The 22,043-nt window shown below is 36.5% G+C and overlaps 1 protein-coding gene across 1 annotated transcript in view; it reads right to left on the bottom strand.

The window, feature by feature from the left end:
• The window catches only part of LOC140332095 (sodium channel protein type 5 subunit alpha-like), a 238,635-nt gene that overhangs the window by 117,954 nt on the left and 98,638 nt on the right, over nucleotides 1-22,043 (bottom strand). The window contains exons 8-12 of the mRNA XM_072413393.1: nucleotides 12,799-12,862; nucleotides 11,345-11,486; nucleotides 10,347-10,544; nucleotides 9,190-9,375; nucleotides 7,173-7,556 (exon numbers count right to left, since the gene is read on the bottom strand). Of these exons, the coding sequence (XP_072269494.1) occupies nucleotides 7,173-7,556; nucleotides 9,190-9,375; nucleotides 10,347-10,544; nucleotides 11,345-11,486; nucleotides 12,799-12,862 (974 nt within the window). The remainder of the gene's footprint in view (nucleotides 1-7,172; nucleotides 7,557-9,189; nucleotides 9,376-10,346; nucleotides 10,545-11,344; nucleotides 11,487-12,798; nucleotides 12,863-22,043) is intronic.

Below are 22,043 nucleotides of genomic sequence, written 5' to 3'. Positions count from 1 at the left end.
ATGAAGAGTAGCCTTTGTGTTCTCCTGAACTCATTTATCGTTCCTGGTATCTAACTGAGGTCAAGAGGAAGTGATAAAAAATTCTTGAGTTGAGGAAAATTCTCAATGCCTGGAACCACTTAAATAATATATATTTAGGAAGCAAGGTTATGTAATCATTAAGGATATGGTTTGCTTCTAACTAATCTAGAAAAAAGCAATGACCAAAGTGATGGAAAATGTCTCTAAATGACAACTTCTGCAACCCTATTTCTCCAACAATTTTATGCACAAACATTACGGGCTCAAACAATATTTTTTCTGGATCCTGCAACTGGCTGCAAGCACCACCAAGTCCACCACTATTTACCTTCTGTGCCAAACTACTGGCCCATACTGGCGATCCTCATTATCATGACTGACAAACACATCGTGAGTCAAGATAAACATGATGAAGGTATGAAAAGGATACTTACATACTTACAGCAATTACCAATAATTCTGAATAGACCATTTTATTGTAGGGGAGCTAAGATGGCCATGAGTACATCACAACTAGTAGATCAGTAGCAACAGGTCATTTTTTAAAAGTAAATTTTAGAGAACAGATCCACTTTTAAACTTCTAAAGTACATTGTCTTATCTCTAATGATAACTAAATAATAAGATAATATATTAAATAATTAAATACATTCAATTCAGCTACATTCATCCAACAACAACAAATTCAACTCAAGATCATTTGCCTCCCCTATTCTGACATCTCCCAGTAATTTATAAAAAGCTCTTAACTTTATTCGATAATGTTATTTAATTTGCATAGAATAAATAACAAGCACTTTCAATGAACAAAATTTTTAAATATACCCACCAAGTCTACAATTTCAGTTCACTAACAGGGCATGCAGTGCCATTTCAAAACAAAATTATCAGTAGCCGAGTGCATTTCTGGCAAATCAACTGGTGTTGTCTGTTCTTATAGGGACATGTATAACAGAGGTGGGATGCATACATGCAATTTTTATATTTGCCATTTCAAACAAATGGAAGATACATAGGCATTATGCATCATATCAAAATAGTTCATCACTTCTACATTTTACAGCTCAGACTTAATGAATCTGAGTTTTAAATCCTATTTTCCACATGTGCACTTCTGTGTTCATAAATGTATCCAAAAAAAATCAACATGAGTAACAGTTATTTCACCTTCTGCCATGTCTAATCCATGCTTATGAAACACAATGAGAGCAATACATTAGCTGGAGCTCTTTGCTGTTCCAAGCTCAATTTCTTTATTTCTCTTTTCTGTTTTGATTCAGGTTATCCTAGCAGGAGTCAAAATCTGAAAGAGTTTTCTTTCTTCGAAGCAGTGCCATACAATCAGTAAACAGTGCTTTCATGAGGCCACTTTGACAATTAGGAGGGAAGGGTTCTGACTTCACTGGAAACCACTTTGCCTTGTCTCTGTTTGCCACATGCAAAGCATGGCGATTAGCACTCAACTTAGCAACACAAAGGACTGCATTCTGGCACATTTAAAGTAATGGGAAAATAAAATATTTCTGGAAATATTAAGTTGGAAAAAGAACTGGTCAACATCTTAGCACAATCATTTTTTTGTATTAAACAATTGCTACACCACCCCTGCTTAACTTAAGCCTGGGAAAAACATCAAGCTTTATTGACAAGAGTAATTTATTGACAAACAAAACCGAGGCATCTAACAAGCAGCGCCAGTTTAATTTATGTACTAACACAGTGCTATATTCAAGCTTTAAACCATTATACTATAAATGCTACTACTGTGTTTTATTCACTAGAAATAATTTACTGTATAACAAAAAGAGTATTCATAGAAAACAATCCATGCAAGCCCTGGGTACAATAATCATACAAATTTATAACATACACAGAGGCTAAACACAATAAAAACCTCCAATGCTATACAAAACTATAGATTACACAGCAGTTAAGAAATATGTATTTGTAAAAGAATTATATTACACTAGATTTGGCCTGGGCTGGCAATCTGGCAACTCTGACAGATGCCTGGAGGACCTTTTGCCACAGGAACAGCAATCTCAGTGTTGTTTGGCAGCCATTTTGTTCATGTTAATTTACAATCCAGAATAAATTGTTTTGCTACCACAGTATAGAGTATTCATTAAATGCCAAGAGCACATTCTGTCTTCCGTAAAGCAGATAACTTGTTTCAAATTTGGGCTTTTGCATGAATGCAAAAATACACTATTTGATACTTATCATATTTTGGAAACAGTGGTTTTATAGGTTTAAAATATATATATATATATATATATATATATATTAATATAGTGTAATTTAAAATAATATTTATTTTTGTCTTAAATTCAGACCCATTCAAATATATGTAATGTTTTAGGAAACACACATTAGCCTGAATTATGCTGAATGTTAAAATACAATGTGTTAGTGAAGCCCATACCCATACATGGAAGGAAAGGTAACCATGCAGCCAAAAGCGTCTTGTCGTTTCTCAAGAACTGCACTACAATCCACCATAGTCACAACCATGAGCAAGCCCGTGCACAAAAAGATTCCCAACCACTCCCATTCAGTTGTTGGGAGCAGTTGGGATTGTGGTTGAGCCTGTAGCACCACTATGGTCAACTGCAAGTCTAAAAGTGGCCTATGTGCCTGTACTTGTTCCTTGTAGCAATTTTTTCCCTTGGCAGATTCTCTTCAACCACTGCATTCAAATTATTTTTTGGTCAGTATGAGTTACTAGATTTTGTGTATCATCACTCTTATTTCCATGGCAATACTATGGGCCTGATTTATTAAAAATCTCCAAGACTGGAGAGAATACTATGGAAGAACTTGGGTGATCCAGCAAACCTGAAAAAGATTTCCTAAAAATCATTTACTTTTAGTTGGAAAATGTTTTCAATCCTAGACCAGATCCATTCCAGGTTTGATGGATCACCCATGTTCTCCCATGATAGTCTATCCTCACCACTCTTGGAGAGCTTTATTAAATCAGGCCATATGTACATACAATTGTTTGTCAACAAAGATTGAGTATGTCCTATGTATTTTTACCAACAACTGTAGAAGTAATCCTCAGTTTGGAATGTTATCCATGCAACTCCAATATTACATTGTAAATAAATATATTCTTCAATATATTTTCCATGTTTGATTGTGATGCTATGCTTTGCAATCTTATTGTGGTGTGTTTGTTGGAAAAGTATTGATTGTTTTTGACAAAGCACTTAAAATTGGTCTCTGCTGTGATTTTCAAAAACAGTATTTATTGTTTAGCTTTGGGATTGCATCTGTATTATCCAGTCAGATAAATATAAGCTTTTTCCCTGCCAATAACAGGCATTCAATTCATTGTGCTGCCTGGAACTTTGCTTTCTTAAAGCTTGTTCTTTATGTTACTGTCAATACCACAACAGAGAGCATCCAGAAACAAAGTTATCATACATGTGGACTCAAATGTTTATGGTGTAGGAGGGGGTGCTGAGAAGTTCCTGACTTTGCCCCCTTCCAGATGAAACAGAAAAATGAGTGTGGGGGCATATGACAGTCTAATATCTTAGTATGTACTGTGTAAATATCAGGTCTTTGCGATTCTAAAACTTTTTTTTCTTTTAGTGAGAAGCTGTGATGGCAGAGGCACAAGCAAGTTTCACATCATTGGAGTTACGGGCCGTCATTATGTTTTTGTTTCTTCAGGGAAAGTCAGCAAAGGACATTCACACTGAGATGTCACAAACTCTGGGGGAGAAGCGTCCTTTCTACAGCACTGTCAAAACCTGTATATCTCATTTCAAGGCATTTCACTGTTGAAGATGAGCCCTGCAGTGGGCGCCCCCCAACCTCAACTGACCCTGCAACCTGCGATGCTGTCCATGAGATGATTATTGAGAACCGGCAAATATCCACAAAAATAATAGCCCAGATACTTGACATCTCACGGGAGCGTGTTGGGTTTGTTATCACCATTATCCTAGACATGCGGTTTCAACGAAGTGGGTGCCGAAATGTTTGAACAGTGATCAGAAGAAGGAATGAGTTGAAGCATCCAAAGCCATTTTGGCCTATTTTGAAGCTGCACAGGACTTTTTGGCTAGGTTAGTGACTGAGGATGAAACCTGGCTCCACATCTATGATCCTGAAACCACGGAACAGTTACAGGAATGACGCCACAGTGGGCTCCCCGCTGCCGAAGAAGTTCCAAACCCAGGAATTGGTCCAAAAATTCATGGCGTTTGTTTTCTGGGACAAAGACCGGAAGGTATTCTGTTGGTGGACTACCTACCTCATGGCTCTAGTATCACGAGACAGTATTATGCTAACCTCCTGGACCAGCTGAAGGAGGCAATTAAGACGAAACGCTGCGGAAAGTTGACCAAAGGGATCCTTTTTATGTAGGACAATGCACCTGCGCACACGTCCAATGTTGTGGCTGCCAAATTGAACAGCCTGGGTTTCCAATTGGTCCACCACCACCCCTACTCACCTGACCTGGCCCCTTCGGACTATTATCTCTTCCCGAATTTGAAGAAACATCTGATGGGGCAACGTTTTGAGGACATTTCTGACATCAGAGATGCTGCTGAGAGCTGGTTTGCAGCCAAACCAAAGGACTTTTTTTTGAACGTTTTAGAAAAGCTGCAACTATGCTGTACCAAGTGCCTCAGTCTCAGGGGGGAATATGTGAATATTCTTCTTTATGAGCAAATCCAGGAACTTCTCAGTACCCCCTCATACACTGATCTAATGAGTGACGGATTTGAAGGAGGAATGGAGGGAACGCTTCACATGTAATGGAGGTTTGGAGGCTGAATGTGAATTTATATATATTTATATTTCAGTGGAGAAATAAACAGTGTTGTGTAATACGTTGGTGCTTTATAAAGACTGTTTGTTTTTAGGTAATACGAGTAAGCAAACCTTTAAAAACTGCTCCAAAAGCTTTTTGCAAGCATGTTAAAATATAGTTTGTCTTCTTACTGTCTAGCAGGAGTTCAACAGTCGAATAATTAATGTATGGAAAGTTTTGTAGAAATTTAATTTTGATTAGATGGTTAGGGGGCAGCTTAAGTAAAAAGCCTCTTCCCATAATAGGGGCCTGGTGGTAACAGCAAACACAATAATCCTTGTTCCTAATACTGATTTAATTGTTGGTTGTCAAGAATATAGCAACCTAATGACTTGTTCTTAGGCAGTTCAACTCCTTGGTTGCCATCATAAAGCTATATATAAATGTCACATGAATCTCACCCAATATCCTACATGTGTACAGCAGTCCCCTGATGTTCGCCACAGCCCATATTGAAGAACGATCGGGAATGACTGCTGTAAACTCAAATCCCTCACACATCCTGCCAATTCATCTGAAGTGCAGATTGATCGATTAGCTAATATCCATGTGAAGGTTCTCAATGCTGGTGCTAGGCATGTGTAGATGTACTATCTGATAGCTTTAAAACTGTGTAGCATCACATGTGCTGCTTGTTATGGCTGATCTGAATGGCATCAATCATAAAGACAGGCTGTCTTAGCACTGGTCAACAAGCAGCTAAGTCCTTGACCATCACAAAATAGTTAAGAATGGGAAAAGAAGCCTTTTGGCATGGAGTGAATGAATGTCCTACTGGGTGGCATGCAATTTAATAAGGAGCAGATAGATAAAGCCTTTTACAATATTAGTTTTCAAAAATACTTCCTGGGTAATCATTTTTTTCTATTAGACCATTGTTTCTATATGGGTTCTACTTCCAAGAACAATATTTCCTTCTAGAATTTCCAGGGTCCACCTGTTCCTTACACTTCCACCATGCAGTTTTATTAGCAGATTACAGCTGTGATGTTTAGAGGACAAACGTGAAGACAGGTTTGTGAAAAAGAAGAACAAATTCACAGTAGGTGTAACAGGCAATCACCAGAGATTTTCTCAGAAGAGAATCAAACTACTTTGGAGTCGGGTAAAGTTATCTGAGCTGCAGTATATTAATAGATTTAGGAGAGAGAAGCCAACGAGAACAGAACAGTAATAACATAGGAAGAGCCAAGAAGAGCCATTAGTTTACAATACCTGACATTGCATGTACAGCTGGAGGTTACAAAATCACTAACTCCTATGAAACTGTCAATCATCACTGATGAAAAGAAGATATTGTACGTAGGTGCACAAAATAAACATGATAAATCCCAGAATATTTCATATTTATTTACAATAATACTGTTCATGCAGAGTGAACATAGCCCGAAGAGGGCTCATGAGCAACAAAATAAGATGGACATTCCTTTGCAGCTCATCATTTTTCTTCTATAATTTAACGCTCCAGCTTTCCATGATGCTAAATGAACAGTTTCTGTAGAAACAACACCTAAAATATGTTGTATCTACAAGCATAACTTCCAATTTTGTCTCTGTTCTCTGCAGCATGTCACCATTCTGTACCTTCCCTGGCATCCCCAGCACCATTGTAGCCATTTTCGTGACACTGCCTCAAATCTGTTAAGCATTTTTATTGGGGTATGTAGACTCATATAATTGTCAATGGAAACCTATTGTGATCCTTTCTTCTGTACCAATATGTTCACAAATCTCTCACATTTTCTATGAATCTTTAGACTGTTTAAATAGGTAATATATATTGTTTTGCTATTTAATCATTTGATTGGAGAAGCCAACATATACAGTAATGCTTGAAAGTAGATGAAGAAAACCTAGGTAAACAAATAAGCACACTATATTTTATGTGGTCATGCATTTATTTTTTAAAAAAATGAGCTAATAACATATCTGCATGTGGCAAAATCAAGTGAATTGTGCTCTCAGTATTTGGTATGACACACTTGTGCAGCAATAACTGCAACTAAAAGTTTGTGGTAACTGTTGATCAGCCCTACATAGTCGACTTGAAATTTTAGCCCATTCCTCAATATAGAACAGTTTCAGCTCTTGGCTATTGGTGGTTAACCTCACATAAACCACTTGCTTTAGGTCTTTTTACATTTTATATAAAAATATAGAACATTTGTAAGGGTTTACAAACTTTCAAGCACCACTGTAAATCCAGAAACATATTAGCTAAGATCTAAGACACATCAAAATAAAATGGAGATTTCAAACAAACTTAAACAAAAAATTATAAGATATGGCATATTAATGATAAGTGTTTTCAACTTACATTTTCCTCAGTGCCAGACTTCTCCACTATTACAGAAGGCAACAGTAGTCCTCCAGGAGAGGTTGGGTTTGAGTAAGATCCAGCTCCTCCAACCAAAGACACAACTCCATTACAATCCACTGAACTGTTCCTCTTTCCATTTTGTGTGAAGCCAGGAGTGTTTGGATATGAATGAGCACTTGTTTGACTTTGGATGCTTTGGCGTCTTCCAGCACGTGGAACAAGCAGAGACCCTCTGTGACCCTCACTGGTATTGCTCACTTCATCGTCAGCAAACTCTGTCTCAGAGAAAAGATCTCTGCCCCGGATATGGAAGTTGAATATGCTCCCTTGGCTTATTCTTCGTTTAGCTGAACTGGGCCCAAAACCAATCCCAAGAAGAGACTATAAGATCAAAAAAAGAAGGAGAAAAAAACAAAACATATAACTGTTTTAGTTTTTTTCTGCAGTTGCAAATATATAAATACATATACATTTCTAAAAACATTGTTTGAAAGATAAACATTGAAATAACCACAAAGGAATCACAAAGTAGTATAGGTTAGCTAAACAGACAATACAACAGAGGCAGATTGATTTGAGCCTCCTTTTATCTGATTAAAAACTCATCCAGAGAATAAACATTGACAATCAGAATATAGCCCCCAACTGCCTGAACTCTAAATTAAAAATTATAAAATATCTTCAATACAATTACATTGTTACTGTAAGCTACTTAATTTGAAACTCGAAAAGGTTTTCCAAGCGCAAATATAAATCACCAGTAAAAAAGGTTAAAAGTAAAAAAGCCAAAAATATTTTTGATAGTAAATGAACAGTGAAGTCCACCACATGCAGCTAAGCTACTATGCTATACTGCTACTAAATTCAAATCACAGTTGCCACTCTCATGTGGCTGTGCCTGCTTGTACTATTCACATGACGAATAAAAAGATAAAGCAGTGGGCCTAGGCACCAGCGTTACAAGTATGAAAAATTTCAAAATGTACCTGGGAACACCTACCCATGCCCACTGCTTATTAGAAGAGTTAACTGTTCTGATGAAACCCCCCATCTGTGAGCTACAGATAATGAAAGATGTGGGAATGTATAGGATGGAAAATTAAGTATTACTTTTACCTTATGGAGACTGTGCAACCCACAGTAACTGGATTTGAGATTTGTTAAGACAACATATAAAAGCCTTTGGTTACATTTTAATTCTCTCCAGGAACAATAAGGAGCAAAAGCGTTTACAATGAAATAAAAAAATTGTCATAGCACAGCTGCTGTTTCAAGCAATATCTGGTCTCAAAGAGACTTGACAGCTGTTAAGAAGTGGGAAAGTTCTCTTTAATCTGATCTAAATTAGCTGTAACAAATAGGTCTTGAAATAAATTACACTTTCTTTACTTGATAGGCAACTTGATGGCTACTTCCTTCCCCGAGAACATGAACAGGTGCATGTGAGTTGCATTTATTTGTAAAGATCAATACATTGTGGATTAAGAAGATCTTCAAAGGAATTTTACCTTACAATCTACATCTTGCACCTATGACTAATACCTTCATTTAAGATTATTTTTAGTTTACAATGCAAATCTAAAGAAGATTTATTAATCAGATACTTTGAAGCAAATGTGTGAACATAACATATTAGTATCTACATCCACCTAAATGAGTATCTAATCGCATTTTTCAATGCAGGGTGTCTTGCACTTGCCATGCCATGTTTGGCAGCCTGTCTATGTAGACCATACAGGTCTGGACAAGGGCTTCCCACATGTCAAACTTCAAACTACCCCCGCAGCACATAGCAATGATTGACTAGGGAATTACTCTCTTTTGCGGTCAAACACCCACCCGTCTCCAATCACTTTCACACCTGTTTAAAAATCTTCTCATTGCTGAGAGAGGAACTTCCTCCATCTTTATACAATGACAGTTCAATTATTTGTCACCAGCAATATGTGATATCTCCAACCCCATACTATTTTCATATAAGCTGTACCTTCCTCTAACGGAAGTTCAAAATTACCATTTTCCGCATGCTCTCCTCATCAGACTCTCCTCTGTGAGTTCTTGCATCGTCATTATATTCGTCCACTTCCGAGGATTTTTTTTTCCTTCTTCGATTTCTTCTTTCTTTGGCACTTTTAGAACTGAACGGTGACATTTCACAGGAGCTGTGAGACCCAGCATCGGGTCCTTTACTTGCAAGTGCCTGCTTAGCAAAAAAAAAAAAAGCCTATTGTTTAGAGGTATCAAAAAATACAACATTATTATAATATGTTAGGTGTCTACTTTTTAATGTTTTCCCAAGATTTCCCAAACTTTTACCCAAAATGTTTACATTTCTCAAATTTCAATAGGAATATGTTTGAAACGACTTTTACTCAAGCATTTCAATTTATACTTTTTTCTAATTCAAACTAACATGTAAATTCAAGGTAAAAAGTGGGTGATTGTTGGGTACATATCATTTATAAATAGATCCCCTAAGGAGCAGTTGAAGTCACAAAAATAGATATTTATATGAGATTTCATTTGAAACATGTGGGTGTTATTGAGCAGGAACAGTACTATGGGAACCCACTCCCAGTAATGCCCATTCGTTTGAGCATACAGGACAAGTAGAGGTTATGAACAATTAAGCAGCTATTCTTAGAAGTGAGGACTGGTAGAAGGAAGAGAGAAAGGCCAATTCTGCTGCTAAGCTTATGAAAATTTAAAAATAATGATGGTGTTACAGCTAGAAGAATAATGACATTAAGACATCACAGAATTCCTACTATACTAATGACATGAGCCTAAGGTCAGACCTGGATTTGTAAGCCTCAAATCACCTGGGAACAGCTTGGAAGGTGGACAAACTAGTAAGGGATTGAATGGACTTACCCACTTAATTTCTCCTGCTATTCCCACTAGGATAAACAAGTCATTCAGCACTGTTTGCAAAAATTCAAAGAATGGAAATGCAGGGAGCCATATTTACAGACAAATAAATAGTTCAAAATAGGCTGCCCTTCTCTAAAAGATCAATATTTTTTAATTGAACGGTGTAAGCTAAGACATTGGATTCATCTAATTGTTACTGCTATGATAAGCCAAAGGAAATTAAAGCTGAAGGCAATGAGATCATATTTTATGTATTTTTAACATTGAATAGCATATATATTGACTATATATATCAACCTCTTGCTCCTTCTTCAATTGTTCCATGGCTTGTTGAAACTCCTTCTCCTTTGCTTCAGCCTCAGCAATGGTGGCTTGGTTCTGTTCTTCATAAGCCATGGCAACCACAGCAAGGATCAGGTTAATAAGATAAAAAGAACCCAAAAATATGACAAACACAAAAAATATCATGTATGTCTTCCCTGAAGCTCGAAGAGTCTGAAAAGATAAAACAAATAACAAAATTGTAATTGCAGGTAACATTGTTAAGTTTTTTTTTGTATTTCTGTTGGTAATGGACTGAACTAGACATACATATGTAGGCTTCTTGACTGTTTGGTGGGTTGTCCCATGATTATTATTCCACAGCATTAAGTACAATCACATGCATGTAATTCTTTTTTTTTTTGTTGTTAGCTAAATAACAACTTTTTTTTTAGCAGCTATAGGCAGTCATAAATTTTTGTAAGAATAAATACCAGACATGAAGCTGTCTAACATGTTTATATTGTCAGCCACTATCATGAATTTAGCACTATTGTGTGAAGTTACAAGCTTTTAGGTCATTTGAAGTACTAACCCTTACCATTCCCCTTTACTCTGAGTTGGATCTAAATGGTCTTCTGGGTGAGCCAGAGCATTCTCATTTAATATTATTACACAGTATTTATATAGCACCATCATATTACAGAGCACTGTACAAAGTCCATAGTCATGTCACTAACTATCCCACAAAGGAGCTCACAATCTAATGTCCCTACTATAGTCATATGTCATTAATGTAGTCTAAGGTCAATTAAGGGGGAAGCCAAGTTGTTTTTGGGATGTGGGAGGAAACTAGAGTACCCTGAGGAAACTCACGCAGACACGGGGGGAACCTGCTAATTCCATCCAGATAGTGTCCTGGCTGGGATTCGAACCTAGGACCTAGCGCTGCAAAGGCCGGAGTTCTAACCCCTGAGGCACCGTGCTGCCCATTTATGACAAACCTTTATTCTAGACAAGTAATTAAAACATACCTGTTGGTATAAATTCTCCCAATAATCTTGTGTCATAAGTCTGAATAGAGAAAGGAAAGCCCATCCAAAAGTATCAAAACTGGTGTAGCCATAATTGGGGTTTTTTCCAACTTTCAGACATACAAAACCTTCCGGACATTTCCTGTTGAGAACAAATGTACATCTTATCATTTAGAGATCTTTTTATAAATGCGATAGGGGGAGACACTGTGGTCAGCCTAAAATAATTCATCAAGATTATTTTACCCTGTTGCAAATAAAAGTTCAACAGAAAATGATGGGGAGGGCAAAGGGAAGTTCCAGTATGTTGGGGTAAGTCTGCTTAGCCTGAATATACTGCTATAGAACATAAGGCTAGAAGTTTTTCTAATAAATGAATAAATATTTAACAAAATATTCTGAATTTATTTTTGAATCCAGCATACATTATACATTTTCCGCTACATGTTAGAAAAACACAACCCAGCTTCCTTATACAGATAAAGCGTTAACGATTAAGAGAGTACACAGAGTAATGCAACAATGACCATGGGGAAGTTTTAGATACAAACTGATGGAAGTAGCCACAGGCATGCAAAATATTCCTCTTAGTGATGCAAGAAATTGCAATACGTATATAATCCTTCACAGATTGCTAACATAGGCACATTGACTTAAGTAGTCAGCTCACAAACTATTTTAAAATGTAATATGGTCTGAGGACATAGGGACAGGCAGACGGACATGTGTCGGATGTACAACATTTTACAAGGGTGGCAGGTTGTTCCTTTCTTTAATATCCTATCAAATTGTATCTGGGCATTAATGCAATACATATGGAGTTGTAACAAGAATAAATGCAGCCAACATATCAGTATGTTCTAAATCTGGTTGCAGGGGGTCTCGGTTAGCCTTTACTTGCCTGATTGACAAGGAAAGCCCTTACCTGGTATTTACCAACTCATATGCAGATTTTTTTCCTAATGACTAGAACAGCTAAAGATTACCATTGGAATGGAACGTCTGTTGCTTTTACTTTTAGGTCTACTTTATTAAATGATCAAGGCATGAGATTTGATATCTGGCACCTGTATGGTAATATTGTGCCAAAAATCATACCTCATAATGAACCAATGAAACCAACAAAAACCCCCATGGGAGTGAGCGGTCACAAAGGTTAAAGCCTTCAGCACAAGATACGAAGTTGATGGAAGCAGGTTGTGTATAATGCATTATACATACTTTAGAATGATGATCTGGTATAAAGCTCCATTGATTTGTCAATATGGCTTTGTTTTAAATGAGAAGTATAAATTGAGTGATATTTACTAAGTTCATAATGTTAACTGAAAATTCACTTTGGTCACAAAATGATTTGTAATTTGGCAGTTGAACAAATTATTAAGTGCTTTGACTGTGCTGTAAAAAACACATTTACAGTATTCCTGCAACTTGTTCATAAAACATAAACTCACCCAGCATCGCTGTTGTTTCCACAAAGTAAAGCATCTCTCGATCCATTCTTTCTGAAGATATTTTCTTAAAGTTGAAAAGAAAGGGAGGTATTAATGACTTGCAAAACAGTATAATGATTCGCTTAAATTTTAAAATACATATGTTTATATCCTCTATTTATTTATTCATCGACCTGAAAGTATTTTTATGAAATATCCAATCCAAAGTTTACAGATAATAAAATTATTAGTGGTATAACCACTCTGTTAGTTCAGATTACAAGTAAAATGGTAATTGTTCCTCCTGTTATTTTTGTTGTATTAACCTATTACATGCTCTTCTATTCTACCACAGCTATGATGGCTTATGCTTCTTGTAGTATCACCAAAGCAAGAAACAGCAGTTTATAAATGTGTGTCTTTCTCTTCTGTGGCGGATGTAGCCATTGGTGGGCCTATGTGCAGAACTGACTTGGGGCCCCCTGTTAAACTAAATGGGGCCCCTGTTGGTTGCGAGGGGTCTGGGGCCCTTGTGCAGTGGGAAAATTTGTGCCTAGCTTTGTCTGTGCCTGTTCCCTGTAAACGGAAGAGCTATTAGTGTGACTATCACATATTTTGTGTATAATAAGTAAAAACATGCTGTCTGTATTATCATTGGTGTATGAAGGAAGTGATAATAATGCTCAAACGACAAATGAGTTCTAGAAGCTCTCACAAAACACGATAACCAAGAAATTCTGATACTGAACAGATTTAAAAAGTAGAATAAGAAATTATTCCCAAAGTAGATAAGGAATAATTGCTAACGATTGCCAACATGTCCAGGAAAGAGAGATATATAATAGACTCTTCTGGTGTACCAAGCCAGACATTCAAGTTCACAAAGGATTCAAGAGTGAAAATTAGCACAGAAATTGGGAGTGACCGTGACATTTTTGTACAAAAAGAGGCATGAGAGGGAAAAAGAAAACCTTTAAAGAACAAACATTGATACACAGTTCAGCCTAATGGTGTTTGCGAAGGAGATTGGAGACCTAATAAGTAGGAAAGTATCACAAGTTGCAACTAAAGAAGGTCAACAGTGTTCTAACTGCTTTAAGATTATTGTAGAGTAGTAAGAGTACTGCAGAATGATGCAGAAAGAGAAAAGGGTAAAATTCTGTGGAAAGAACACCTGTGTGATTAGAATGAACAATCATTCTCAGAGACTAAATTGCAACAAAATGCCACCAGGACAAAATGTAGAAAATACAAAAACCAATGTCATGACTAAAGTTTAGGAAATTTTAAAAAATGTCTTTTAAAACCCAAAAAGTGTTTATTATTTAGTTTTTTTTTAAAAACAAGAGATGATAAAAATGAATGTCCTCTGAAATTTATTAAGAATAATAGAGAACATCTGCTTTACCATGATCCAAAAGTTATGGGATAATGGAACGATATCTTATCGAAGTCACTGGCAAATTAACCCCAGGGAACAAGAACAGAAAGTAATGTGGTTGTGGTTATGGGAGAAGAAAATAACATAACAAGGGAAATTACAGAGCAATTCTCCAAAGAGAATGAAGACTTAGGAGACAGCTGGGCATGGTTAGACCTCACTGGAGTTGCTGAGGTGGGAAGGCAACAAGAAGAAGAATTACTGCTCCATTTTTTTATACCATTTTTTATGCCATAATTCCTATTTTTAACAAAGTAGGCCAGGAGATGTCTAAAGCATTGTGGCACCTTACTTGTCAGTGTCCCAGGCACAATTTATTCAAGATAATTGAAAGGCAAGTTTTAAGGAAAAGATGGATCAGACCTAGTAAGAAGTACCCATGATCGTATCTTCATCTGTGAAAGTGAAACAAATAAACCTGTGCATGTTTCCTAGACCTGGAGAAGGCCTTCAATGGTTAACCTAAAAAAAGCTGTAGAGGGTTCTCAAAAGTGAAGTAAATTAGGTAAAGCCTAACAACAGATAACTAATATGTTTACCAAATGTGTAGGAATAAAAAGAGAAACAATCTAGTATCGCTGCCTTTTGTTGTACTGATGTGTGGCATTTTATCAAGCTGTGGGACCAGAAGAGGACCATTAAAACCAGACAGGTCTATTTACATCACAGGTTGCCTTCTGTTATTATATTGTCATTAGTCAGGACATATCTATAGTCAATTATTAACATTTGGGAATAGAATTGCAAAAACAGAAGCATGTCTATGTGAATGCCAAAGCCTTCATAATAGATAATGAGAACAGCTATAGATTTTCGATTCAATATAGCTAAAAAAAATTCAATTCAATAAGGAGGTACATGAGACTAAACTGGTTGTTTATTGTTTTGGTATTGTCCCTTACAATATCCTCAATAGTGCATAATGGAATCTACGCAGCAAGAATGAAGGAAAAGCTACTCAATGCAGATGGAGGTGATGGAATTCAGAAATAGAACATCAAAAAAAACTTGAATGTGGACTACATTAGGTCTTAATCCAATGGCATACACATACACATAATGTTATACACATAAAATACAATGAGCCTGATTTATTAAAGCTCCCCAACCCTGGAGAGGATACACTTTCAGCAGTGAAGCTGGGTAATCCAGCAAACCTAAATTGATTTCTTAAGTCAATTGCTATTTGTTAGCAAATGTTTTCAATCCTGGACCAGATCCATTTCAGGTTTGCTGGATCACCCAGCTGGATCACACACACCTAAATGTAGGAATAAAGACATTTACCCTATGTTCCCCAAACAATTCTTTGTAAGTCACAAGTGGCTCTCAGATATCATTGACATTAATGTCCTTTCACTCCTTTCACCAGACACCTAGGCACCACTCTAAAAAATGTGATAAGTTGTATAATATGAGAAGTCTGCAGTGTATTTTTGTAATTTGCTTTTATGCTGTTCATACATATTAAGGTATTTATTACATAGTAACAATGAAACTGCTAAAGGTGTGCTGAAAAATAATAGGCAATATTCACATAATTGCTAGTTTTCTGTATGTACAGGGTAATAAAAAGTAAACCAACCTAAATCTGATATTCTAGTTATTGAAAGGCTCATCAAGCTCAAATCTCTTGTTGAGTATCAGGATATCTCCTTCTACCAACAAAGACTCTTTTTCAGTTAGCAGTCATATATAAACTCAATAACATATTGCCATTGAGAGCCGAATACATTATAAACTAGTGTATTAAAATGTTCTATTTTGATATGCAGTGCCATTGATCTGAAAGAGCCTAGCAAGTATACAGAGCTAAGTGCATGATTTTTTAAAGCCACTCAGACCCTATCCATATATTCATGAACTCATCCACTATATAAATTTGGTACCGTCTTCAGAGGCATTTTTGGTTGTACTAAAGCCACTGCATACAAATGGGGTCAAAGTTTAAACCCTTTGTAGTAGGTGGCCTGTCCTGGTTAAGCTCATTGCTAAGGTCATATAAAAACCTATTCAGATGTTATTTTACACACCTGTATTAAATAAAAAAGAAATACCTTTTAAATGTTGTATAATAGCATAATTAAAATGGCAGTGGGTTTGGAGAACAGCTAAAAGAAACCATGTTTTATTTCCCCCAAAATTTAGAAATTCCCCTAAAAAAAATCTTTACAAATGTTGGTATATAATGAACTTTATGAAACTAATGAATACTATCAAAACAATATAAATGTACTGATAAACATACTATATTCTGACCAATTGATAATTCTGTCTCTGAAGCTTGGTGGAACTTCCCTATAGGAATAAACAACAGATTCTACACTGACATTGGATTTTATTAGTGTCTAAGAGAAGAACTGCATGTGCTGCCTATTGCAACCAATAAGATTTGTCCCTTTATTGTTTTACACTGCATGTTTAAAAAAGGGAAGAGGAAATGTGATTGATTTCGATGGGAAGTGTTGACAGTTCTTTTTTCGTAGGCATCTGATAAAAAGGATTGTTAAACATGCAACATGAACTATATATTTGTATTTTTGGCAAGTGCTGGGTGATTATTGGAGTAGGCCTCAGCTTCTGGAAGTGGCATGTAACCTTAGATTCAACTAATGACCAGTCTGAGAGTGTGTTTGACCTGTGATAATGTGGAAGTTATGTTCTCTAGAGAGAGTAAATACTTTAATCCCTCACTGCAAACCACAGAAGGCAGTAAAGCAGAAGACCTAACGCACTGAACATACAATGCAATCTCCACCCCTGCACGTGCTTAGTAAGCCAGGTAATCTTCCGTCACCCAGAAACCAGCCCTAATGTAATTTCTCTAACGTCACCGTCATATTTGCTCAGCAATGTCAATATATGTGCATGAGTAGAATATATACTTTACAATAATCTTAGGGTGATCTCCAGGGACATGGCAAATCTAATCATGTAGTGGGTCTCTACCTGCACTGCAAGGGTAAAATGCTCATTTTCATCTAGGATAACAAAAAAGAAGAACTTTTAATTACATAATTCCCCCCACCCTCACCCCAGCACTATAAAAGAAGTGAACACATATTGTGTATCACCCTACAAACACAGATCATATATTTGTAGGGTGATATGAAGTCTCAAATTCTTTACGCGTTTCACATATCCTATTTTCTGCTTCTTCAGAAGATGCAGGGATTATAATACCACTTGATCCTGTGTGTACAAGGATTTTGTATAGCATGGGTTCATAAGGGGTAACAAGCATGAAGCAAAACAGAGGACAAAATAACCTTTCTATGTTAAGCAGAGAATGTCAACCTTCTATGGAGAATATATTCAGGGTGACAAATGCATGGACCATCTGTTGGTACTTGTTTGGTTGTGTGTCTTGTGGGATCCCCAATTCAGGAATGCATCGAGTAAAAAAAGTGGGCGTTTCTATCACCCTACAAATATAAACACCTTACAAAAAATTATAGAATTTAGAAATTGAACATCAAAAAGTACTTGAATGCGGACTACATTAAGTCTTAATCCAATGGCATACACATAAACATAATGGCATACACATAAAATACAATGGGCCTGATTTATTAAAGCTTTCCAAAGCTGGAGACGATTGACTTTCATCCGTGAAGCTGGATGGTTCAGCAAACCTGAAATGGATTTCTTACGTTATTTGCTATTTGTTAGCAAATCCTGGACCAGATTCATTCAGGTTTGCTGGATCACCCAGCTTCACCGATGAAAGTGTATCTTCCCCAGCCTTGGAGTGCTTTAATAAATCAGGCACTATGTGTTCACGATTTAGCTGTATTTACATAAATGTTTATGACAAAATCAGTATGTGTTTTTTGTTGGTGATTACTAGGGCCTTAATATTTGGAGATTCTAGTATAATCAATCTCCCACTTGAGATCCATATAATTATCTTAAGGGACTATGGATATAATATTACATGTGCCATATGAGGTACCGGATAAATCAAGAACGACCATTGTTTTTTGTCCTCTTTTGGTAATATAAGTAACGATAGGAATCTTGTCATCCATATCATCATGAAAACACAAATACAAACATGAAGACATATGAAAAGCTAGATTTGGAAACATACTTTTTGGATCAAAATTTACAGACAGCAGAAATGGACGGAGGAAGTACTGCAGGGGTTCACCGTCATATGCATGAAGGCAACACCGTTATGAACACTTTAACAAAGTGTTTTCACAGGGTTTTCCTGCTTTTGTCAGCACAGTAAGACACCTATGCAATGTCTCAGATAAGTCTCCTGCTAAACAACTTCAATACATTTGAATCAGAACACTTTCTAAACGCCTGCCAATTGGCTTTCACGCATTTCTTAAAGCAGTTCAAAAGCATATTGGCAGCATTTAGGAAGGCAAATTACATGTTTCTGCTTCCTATAACTGACTATTTCCTGCCCAAAACGAACACAACACTTAACAAACATTTCTACAGTGTTTGATAAAGCCAGGTAACGCCTATAACCACTAATTGTTGTCCAGTATACACATGGGACATTGACCATCCACCTGAACATAGCTAGCAAAATCTGAACCATAGCTGACAAGTTTGCTGCAAGAAAGCGAAAGCCACAAAAGCCTGTGATATACACAGGTATTACCAGCTGCACAAAGTTATAAGCTTGTTTATGACCAATGGAACCTCTTGGTTTTGCAAAGGGAAACTACAGTCTTCTCAACCACGGTTCCTTTAGAGGTTGCTAGGGGTTTCTTGAGCAATGAGCATTTTTTAGACTCTCATGTCTGTTTAATAGATACCAATGATCTTTTTGTAAAGGTGACATTTTTTCCACTGGCCAGCAGTGTAGGGGGAATTTTTCGTACAGACCACCACTGGTCTGTGGATGCAGTAATTATAGCAGGGGTTCTTTAAGACCTAAATGTCATTTCAAAGGTCCCCCATCTTAAAATTGTAGACAAACACTTGTCTTGACAAAGTCACTTGATTAGAGTTCAAGACTTTAAGTTTTTTTAAGTTTTCTGAAAAATATTACTGTTTCTTTATCTTGTGATAACAGAATGTATTTCTGTAGTTGTACTTGTAAAGTAATTGAAGGGACCAATTTAATGTCACATCAAAAATCCTTTTAATGTAAGCATAGCAAGTGTCACTCAAAATTTGTACCCCCAGAAAATACACTATATGTGTCCCCTCTCTTTAATGCACTTCTCCCCAGTATTTAATGGGTTACTGCAATGTTTTGGTCCTCTAGGGTGTTACTATGTTGACAGGATCACCGACTATCAGTGTGCAGCACAGGCCAGAACTTTATCATCACAGCATAGGAATTTTCTGACAGAGGCAGGCAGGTCAGCAGTCAGCACGGGGAAGATAATGGAAGCAAAGTCTATTTCGGCTGTGCTTCATTCTCTATTTAGGCACAGATCACAGTGTACAGAATCTGTTTTTTTTCCAACCTACTAATCAACTACAGTGCTGTCGAATCTGAAGCAAGCATCACACGTAGGTGAAGTCCATGAATAGATGTCAAACGTCAAGTAGAGTACACGTTCTTTACATGATGAACTAAGGCAGTGTGTTCAAAAAGCCTGCCATATGTAGGCATGAACAGAATTACATGTTTCATTAATCCTAATAAGTAAATATATGTTTTCCAGACTATTTCACCTACTGGTTAGCTAATTTCTAATATATTACATTCCCTAATTGTAGCTAATTTCTAATATATTACATTCCCTACAATAGGCGGGATTGGAAGGTGTGAATCATACTCCTGAAGACATAGGCATCAGGATTCCCAGTGCAGTCTACAGTGGAGTGATAGTTCTATTAGACGGATTGAGAGCTACAGTGAACCAAAGAGTGACTCTCCCCCTTCTGTCCACCTATATAAAAAATCTCTTTCAGTAAAAAACACCACAGTGTGTAAAAAAAAATCCACCCAGAAAAAGGTGACAAATCTCTCCAAAACTTATATCTCCCAACTATCCTTAATTTTGATATTACAATGCTGATGTTGTCAAAGGGAGGAAGATGTCACATTCCCTCCTTGAAAATTTCTGAATAATACAGAGCAGCAGAAATATTATGAGACTACTCTATAGCAATGGACTAAAATTTATTTGTCTACTCTGCATTGAACAGGAATCTTCCCAGGACTGTAATGTCATCTACTATAATGTGTAAATGGGTGTGAGATAAGTATAATACTAACTTTTGTTTATTTTAAGTTGCATTTTGCACCCACTAATAGTAGGTGTTTTGCGAAAGGAAAGGTGGTTTAGATAATGTAAGTGGACCATTGTAATTTTTTTAAGCTTAAGATGTATCCAAAACAAAAAACAAAAATAAATTGTACCGCAGCTAACCAGTTTTTAGGTAGTGGCTGCACAAAATTTTTAGATTTTGGTAATCCTGCAAATACCAAAATTCCCACCCTTTCATTTTCACTTTTTTTCCTCCACTGTATCTATGGGGGCAGCAACGGCTACCCCACATCCTGGACTTTAATTTCCATTGCACATTCATACATAGTGGTTTGATGGGGCTAGTAGGTATACAATACTGATACGTTGTTTGCATATTCTTATAAGCACTATAAGTAACAATGTATTTCTATCAAAATCAATGGGTATTTTCTGTACTTGCTAAAAATGTTCTGAGCCTGAAATGAGAAAATGAATGCAGTTACTACATCTCACATCACAGAGTGATAGCCTGTAATATAACAAATTTTTTTTGTATAGACACACTAGAGGTTAAGTTAAAGTGCTGGGAAGAGTTCATTGTTACAAGGGAATAGTTTTAGGGTGAGGGTTAAATGTTAGGGGGAGGTTACAAGATACAAGAAGACTTTTACCTTGGGGAAAACTTAAACAATTTATTTGCATTTGTTTTGCTAAAACTGTTCACTTTTAAACAGGACAGCTTTACAACTCAAAAGACACAGGGGAAGTAAAACAGAGAAAAACACAAAATAAAAGATTAAATGGTACTACAAGTTCAGCCATACTAAATTGATCAATTGTTTTCAAATCCTACCTATTATGGACACATGAGGAAAACTATAAAAGCTCTTAAGTTTCAATCTAGTTATTACGCTGCAAATAAAGTGTCCCTGTCAAAAAGCAACAGGCTTCCTTTTCTATAAAAGGAATTGATTGAAACAACTGGTCTATAGAGACAATTCAGCGGACTATTACACCTTATCCTTGATGGCAGATGGTAACACGTTCAGCTATAAAAGCCACCGTCAGCGCTCACAATTTATAGTGCTGTGTAAGAAACGATTAGGGATAAGCCTTATCTTTATTTTGCAATTCCCACTGATGCTGTGTTTAGGTACACTTGCAAAGTGCTGCTTGTGTTCTATACTGACCTTTGTACATAGTAAGGACGATTTATTGGGTCTTCTGAATTTAAAAGCTATTGGACAAGTCTTGTATATTTTAGTTTGTTTTAGCAATTTTGTATATGTATAATAGAGCTATAGGATGTCACAGGTACTTTTACACTGTATATCAAGAATAACCTATTCAGATTACAAAACCAAACTCTGGCCAGAGCAACGTGAACATGAAATGCACCGGTACTATCATCCTTGTTAAACTAAATGCAGTGTTTTAGGAGAAAAATGTGAAGTTGTTTGTAAAGACCTGGAGGCTCAAAATCAGGACATTTATAATATTTATTATAGTTTAGTCTGCAGAAACTGGATTGTGCACATTAGGTCATCTTAGCATGTGGTATCTAAACAGTTTTGCTTTAAAGTCAAACTGAACCCCTAAACCTTTTTTGCTCTTCATCTTTTGCGCTTTGTCATATATTTACTTACATTAGA

Source organism: Pyxicephalus adspersus, chromosome 5 (genome assembly GCF_032062135.1).
Source record: "Pyxicephalus adspersus chromosome 5, UCB_Pads_2.0, whole genome shotgun sequence".
NCBI lineage: Eukaryota > Metazoa > Chordata > Amphibia > Anura > Pyxicephalidae > Pyxicephalus > Pyxicephalus adspersus.
Note: the sequence above shows the minus strand (reverse complement) of the source record. Positions and strands in the feature narration are given on the sequence as shown.